The 7,657-nt window shown below is 37.9% G+C and overlaps 1 protein-coding gene across 3 annotated transcripts in view; it reads right to left on the reverse strand.

Moving 5' to 3' along the window:
- Nlk (nemo like kinase) overlaps positions 1 to 7,657 on the reverse strand; it is a 170,651-nt gene that overhangs the window by 72,753 nt on the left and 90,241 nt on the right. For all 3 annotated transcript variants that reach the window (XR_002821945.1, XM_023719922.1, XM_023719923.1), the window contains exon 2: positions 4,107 to 4,236. Coding sequence is in view for 2 of the 3 variants with exons in the window: in XM_023719922.1 (XP_023575690.1) it covers positions 4,107 to 4,236 (130 nt within the window). In the remaining variant the exon portion in view is untranslated. The remainder of the gene's footprint in view (positions 1 to 4,106; positions 4,237 to 7,657) is intronic.

Below are 7,657 nucleotides of genomic sequence, written 5' to 3' on the forward strand. Positions count from 1 at the left end.
GCACCTACTTAGAACAAGCTTAGCAAAGCACAGGGACCGCGGTTCAATCCCCCAGCACCACATGCCAGCCAGCCCCGCCCCCTAGTGGGCTGAGCTGGCCCCCCCCACAAATAAAATTAAAAAAAAAAAAAAAAAAGAATTCTGAGCCTGATTGCTTTGCTTAAGCAGGCACTTAAACAATGGAGCTAATGGGCAGGCCCCCTATAGTAATTTTTATTTTCCTTAATATTACGGTATTTGACTGCCATCATTTACCTAAAAAACTTTAAAAATTACTGATACATTAGCCTCAGTCCCAGAAATTCCAACTTAGTAAGTCTGAAACATGAATCTGTGTTTTAAGGTTTTTTTTTTAAATTTTGCAGTTAAGGTTGTCTAATAATTCTAATATCTTTTTAGGTTTGGCTGTACAGCTTACTGCTATCTATGCATTAATGTGTAACCATGTAGGTAGGCAGACAGGACTCCCATAGCACCTTCATCACAGTACTTATCACTTATGAAAACCTTTTAATCTACTTGAAAGTAGAACCCCCACAGAGCTGGTGTGGTTTGGGCCCAAAGGATGTATTATGGTTTTTAGCTAGATGTCCCCCAAAGTCTCATGCTGTCATAGGTGGGGCTTTTAGGAGGTGACTGGATCATGGAGGCATGATATGATGTCTTAAGTAGATTAGCCCACTGCTGATTTTACAGTGAACTGTGACACTGTTGAAGGGTAAAGATTGGTCAGAGATGAGTGGTGGCCTGGAAGGGTATGTCTACATCTCTACCTCCTCTATACCTCTCTTCTCTGCCTCTTCCCTTTCCCTCCTCCCCTCTCTCCCTCCATCCTTCCAGCTGCTATGCTGTGAACTCTTTCTTTCCCATGTCCTGCTATGCTGCCCTGCTTTGGAGCCAGGTGACTATGGACTGAACCCTTCACAAACTGGGAACCAAAATAAACTAAAATAAGACTTACAATAAATGTTTACTAAATTAATGACAATGGACTCTGAAGCTAGGCAGACTTATATTCTAATCTGTGCCACCTTTGTCCTTGGGCAATATTAACTCACAGCATCTGGTTCCTTTGTAAAGCAGGGCTAATAAACTTTGTCAGGGTTATCTGATAAAGTTAAGGAGAAAGTAAATTAATATATGTGAAGCATCCAAAATACTTCCCGACACATAGTGAAATGCGTTACATATATGGTCTACCCTTTCAAAAAGGATAGTATTTTAAACTTAAAAAAAAAACCAAAACACAAAACCTAGCACTATGTTCTGTCTATAACAAACACTAGTTGCCTTAACCACATCAAATACCAGTTACCTTTTTTTTTTTTTATGTATTTGGTACAGGGTCTCAGCTCAGACTCATAGTGATCCTCCTGTTTTCAACCTCCCCAGTGCTGGGATTATAGGCATGCGCCACCATTCCCGGACTCTGTCACCAATGTGGGGCTGGGGATCGAACCCTGGTCCTTGTGCTTGCCAAGGCAGGCATTTAGTCTGCAGTTGCCTCTTAAGAGTGGGATTCCACACAGACCAGTATGCTTTCGAAGACATTTTGAGCACAGCAGAAATTCATCACGTACAGCACAGTGGTGCCACACTATTTTCATCTTCAATTACCTAACTCACTTGTAAACACTCCTTCATAAGTCACAGGTACTCTTCTTGGAACAGAGTTCAGGAATTTCAAAAAGTAGTTTGTCTATGTGCACTTTAAAAATTTAATTTCAACGATCACAGTTATTTCTGCTTTACAATGGTCACTGAGAAAACTTGAACCTTGCAAAAATAAAGGCCCAAGATACACGATTAGAAAACAAAACCATAACTCAAACCTAATTTTGACTCTAACTAAGGCCCACCTCTTATAAAACATAGTAGATAATTGGGTTTGCTTTTATTGTTTTTTGTATTTTGTTGTCAGTGTTGGGGCTTGAACACAGGGTCTTGTGTCCTGTGCTAGGCAAGTGCTCTACCACTGACTTATAGCCACAGCCCTGTTGTGTGATTTAATTGGTGTGATTTTCAAGATTTTGAGTTTATGTTTTTCTTACACTACTCACTCTGGTACTGTCTCTGGAACAAGCAATGATATCAAATAAACAAACAGCTTATTTTGTCACCTTTCTAAAAGGAAACAAAGATTAGGCTAACGATAATAAACCATAAAAATCCTTGAATTTCTGAAGGTACCCATTTTTCATCATGGGTACATTCAACTCTGAGTCTTTGACATTGTATGTAAGGTTTGTGCTCTTTGATGGTTGGGTAGGTACAAAGGCATATTCAAGAAATGAGCAACTAAGCAAGCACTAAACAGCGTTATAAATTACAAAACCAAAATCTGATGATGAAAACAGCAACTCCAGTGGTATGTATTTGAAACAGAGTCTCACTGTATAGATCAAGCTGGTCTTGAACTCACTATGTAGCCCAGGTTGGCCTTGAACTCGTAAGGATCCTCCTGTCTCAGCTTCCTGAGTGCTGTGATTATAGGTGTGCACTACCAGGCCTGGCTTCTAATGGTTATTTTGAAAAACACACTGTTTGGCAGTTCTACTGGACTAAAATACAGCAATGTTTGTCTTATTCCCCCCCTGTGCTAGGGGGTCAAATCCAGGGCTTTTCACACGCTATGCAAGTAATCTATCATTTAGCTACACCAGAGACCCATACTTGGGCCAACTATAAAGGTTTCTGTGCAAACAAGTGCCTAGAGACAAAAGAACTGCTCTACCACATATGCATGCATGCCCCCCCCCACACTGGGGATTGAACACGGCTTCAGGCATGCTAAGCTAGCATTACATTACTAAGCTAAGCCCTAGCCCAAGAAATCCACCCTGTCCCTGCCCTGCTCTAGGGATCAAACCCAGAGCCTTATGCATGCCAGGCAAGTTCTCTAGCACTTAACTACATACTTTGCTCCAAGAAACCATTTTTTAAATAAAAATTTTATTACAGTAATCATAATAGCACAGGTTGAATATTTATTCAAAGAATGAAGCAGGTTTTCTTTTTCTGTGAAACTGAAGATAAAGTCCAATGCTAATAATCTCCAGGTAAAATTTACATGTATGAAACTTTTAATTCAAAATTAGTTAAGAAGCTATCTCTCAAAACACAATGAGTACAGTCCAGGAGTCATTATATCTATAGACATAGCCAAAAATAAATTAGCCTTTGTTACCTTAAAGCTGTAATGTTTTTGTTAAACTGTTTTCCCATATCTTTAACTTAATCTGATTAAAAATATTAAAGGGTAAAAATGAAGCACTTAAAATCAGGGCCAATTATTTACAAGTAAGTCACTTGCAACGTGTTACACTATCTTTGTCTTGAATATTAGTATATTCCTCAGTTAAATAACAATATTTTCTTTGCAACAGTTAATATTTATTTGTTAATCAATAACACTACAATTCTCTTAAACTTCCTAATCACTAATCACAAGGAGGATATAATTTGTCTCAGATTTCCAAGCCCCTTAGAAATGTCTATTTTCCTTGAAAATACATTTTCCTTTTCTATGGGTTTATTTATTTATTTATTTATTTCCTATGGGTTTAATAGCTTATATTTTTAGAATTAAAAAGGGCTGATAAGTACAGAGGACACACCATAATTCTGAAGCTGATCTGAAACTTAATAGGCACAATGTTTTCTAGTTTGGAGTTAGGCTTTGTGTAAGTCATACTAATTTGGAGTATAATTTTCAAACTGCCAAGGAAAATTTTGATGAAATGGGCTCCCTAGGTGATTGTAATATGCTACCAAGGCTAGAAGCTACTCATCTCAAGAGAGATGTGAAAATTCAATACAGTCATAGAGACGTAAGAATTATCTAGAGAAGAAAAGCAAAATAATGAAAGAAATCACTTGGTAAACTGTCTCTGTGTAAGTATGTATGTAAATAATCCTGTGTGAACTGCACACCTAGTAAGTATTCTATAACCTTACTGGTGATGTCCTACTGATTTTCAGAGTCTGGCTTAAAACTGTAGCTGACCTTTAAGTCTCTTTTGCTCTTGATTAATTCTCTGAATTAGGCTTAGAAAATAGTACCCCGCCCCCCAAAACAGTTTTCCCCAAATACCAATTTCACTTACATTATCATGTTTAAAAAAACACAACATCTTCAATTCCCGGAAGACTCTTTTGCAAGAGACCAGATTCTGGAAGACGTTGGGCATCTTTTTGAGTGCTACTCTCTTTCCATCTCTTGGATCTGTTACTGACCTAAAGAAGCAATATTTGGGGGGAAAGACAAAAAGAGAAATTAGTTCCAAACCTTGTTCTTCAGTGTTTCAGATCATGACAAATACCTTCTTTATCTTAAAACAATCAATACAAAATCCATATACTTATGCTTAAGGTATCAGTGATAAAAAAGATAAAAGTACATACAAAAGAAATGCTCAGCTACTCAACTCAACTACCATGTCTTCTTTTTAAAACCCTACCTAAATTTCTATAAACACACTTTCTGAATGATCTCTTAATACATTTGAGGTATGTAAAAGGGTCTGAGAAAACCATTTTAAAGAAACCAAAAAAAGCAGTGAGATACAAATTAACCACAACCCGAGTCAAATTAGTTTTATGCTGTATTCTTAGAATCACATTCAAGATGGAAGAGCCTTTCCAACACTAAGTACTGTGGTTTCTAACTCATATTTCAGTAACTGACTTAACTGAATGATGTCCCATCCTCAGAAGTTTAAATGGCAGTTTAGGGATGCCTCTAGTTCCTCTGTGATGATAACATCTCTTTTGTTTCCTGGTTATTGGTACAGTAGGTGCTCCTTGTGATTACAATCTCTTCTAATAGCTCACTAACCCTATTGTGCCTTTGAACTACTGGTATAACCAATTAAGTTTCTCTGTCTGAAATCCTAGCGTGACTTCCATTTTTTCTCTAACTGGATTTAACTGATTGATTGATTGATTATTGTTACCAGCAATTGAACTCATGACCCTGCATTTGCCAGGCAGGCGCTATGTCACTGAGGTACAATGCCCTATCCTGAGCAATTTAAAAGTCAAGCCAGGGGCCAGGGAGATGGCTCAGCAGAATAAGCGCTTCTGTGACAAGCACAAGGGCCTGAGTTCAATCCTGGTTCCACCAAAAAATAAAATAAAGTCAAGCCAAAGGCCAGGCCAGGTGGCTCACATCTGTGATCCCAGCATTCCCGAGTCTGGCTGAGGCAGGAGGATCACTTTGAGGCCAGCCTGGACTACACACTGAATTCAAAGCTGGACTGAACTACAAAAGGATTGGGATCATTTGTCCTGGGGGAAGAGCTAGCTCTGGGAAACTCTATGGAGATAGCAAAAATTAGTCCACTGGGAGGCCTTTGTTCACCAAATGAGTGAGCCAGCTAGGGAGCACTGCAAAACAGCTCAGGTGAAGCCAAGGGAGAGCCAGTTTCCTTGGAAAAATGTCTGACCATGTATACCCCACATGGGCTGGACAGGGAAGTGGAGGTGTGGAGGGTGCCTAAGTAGTGTGGACTGTGAAGGTTCTTTTTCTAAGACAAAGAGTCTCACTACGACCTTGAGTCTCACAAGAGGGGCAGGGAGATAGCTCAGTGGCATAAGTGCCTGCCTTGCAAGCACAAGGTCCGGAGTTCAAACGGATACATATTAAACTAAATAGTTAAAAGAAATAAATAAAAAAACTGTATAAACTGGCATTTGGCCACCTGGCAATAAGCCAAGATTTCCTGATTTTGTTTTGGTTTTCATCCATTCATCATATGAAAGTTGGTTGTTTTTGTAGGATTTATTCCTGCCACACTGATTTACCTCAATCTCTATCACTTAGTCTATCATTATCTTTCCACTCTTGTGATCCAGTGCTTTTAGTATACCTTCTAAATTTGATTCATTTTTAAGTCTGTCTTTTGTTTATATTTTCTGTTTCTTTGAGATAGGGTTTCACTATGCAGATCAGGTTGGCCTTGAACTCAGGGATCCTCCTCCTTAGCTTCCTGAGTGCCGGGATCACAGGCCTGACAAGATCTGATTCATTTTAAAATCTGATCTATGTGTTATCAATGTTTCTACCCAATTATTGATCAAAGTTTAGAACAGGCAGGACTGAGAATATCAATGTATAATTTAGCAACAGATATAGCACCAGCAGCACTGAAACCCAATCATTCATCTTGGGTATGGTTATTCAATCATCTACCCATTCAATTAAGTATAATCACGAAATCCTACATCTTATCCACAAAGAAATCAAACAATCATCACATTACCTTCCTGGAAATAAAACACTTCTGTTTTCTATCTGGCTAAAAACTGTATCACACTTCTCTGTGAATTCATTTTAATGACACTACTTCATTTCCAAAGTGCTCATGAAATTCTTAATTGATGCATCATGGTATTTTTAAACCATATGATTCCTTTTTCTACTACTGAATGAAAATCTGGTAAAATAATTATCATTTTAAAATTTCTAATAGTTTGAAATAAAACTCAATTAGGCCAGGAGACCAAATGTTCAAGAGTTACTCAGAAAATAGCAACCGAAACCTGCAGCACTGTTTAAAACCCACATAAACTAGGCAATTAAAATAGGGAAGAGACTGAATATAAGTATACTCAAACTATTAGTTGAAACTATTAGTTGAAACGCTTGCCAGCTGGTACTGCAATAATTTTTAATCTCTAACAGCCTAGCACAATTAATGTTAGTTTTAAAAAATGAATAAATTGACTTAACACAATTCCCCTTCCAAGGGCATCAAACACCAATACTTGCTAATAACTTCTGACTTGATTTTAATGGTTACCTCACGATCACCTTACTGGTAAAGAAAGCTATTCTAAGATAAACCTACTTGACACAAGCTCAAGGTTAGCACTGTGCCTTGTAATGTTTTAAGGTAAATTTCACAAAGCAGCATTTTATTATTCATGCAAAAGGCAGTCATGCCTGTGGCTGGTAACAATATAACTAATGATTGTGAATAGCAGTGCAGTAATTTCATGCAATGTTGAGTTTGTTCTCTCTTTAACTTGCGGTAGCAGATACTTTAGCTCAGCACAAACAGTACCACAGAGCACAGATAAGTGTGGAAGCACACTGCACAGGAATTTTTTTAAAATGTCCTTTGTTATTCAAAGGTTTGCCTTCCTTAGTTTCTCTGCTATCACGATACTCTGGTTATTCCAACTGAATTTGTTAACAAAGACCCAGCTGTAGAGATAATGAACAACATTTAAGGTAACTTCTCTCATTTCAGAAAAAAAGGAGTCATCCTTAGGACTTCAATTCACGTACTGGTAGTTGCTTTCCCTGCTAAATACTAGATACTCTAAACAGCCCATCTGTCATTCCACCTGATAGCCTTCCTTGGTGTAAGTTATACTAACAGGTGTTTACTTTCTAAGTTTTAATTGAATAGATTTTTCAAATACATTAAAAATAAAGTTTTAAGGGTTATGAGAAAGTATCTTTAATTAGTCCAGAGTGTATCAATCTTTCTCTGCAATTAAGAATACAAGTTGAACTGTTTCTTAACATGCTGGAATCCACACACCATTCTTCAGAGACATATTTGTCAAGAGTATAACTTTTTAGGGCTGGTGAGATGGCTCAGTGGTCTAAAGCACCTACTTAGAACAAGCTTAGCAGAGCACAGGG

The sequence above is a fragment of the Octodon degus genome, unplaced genomic scaffold (genome assembly GCF_000260255.1).
Source record: "Octodon degus isolate 3935 unplaced genomic scaffold, OctDeg1.0 scaffold00072, whole genome shotgun sequence".
Classification (NCBI taxonomy): domain Eukaryota; kingdom Metazoa; phylum Chordata; class Mammalia; order Rodentia; family Octodontidae; genus Octodon; species Octodon degus.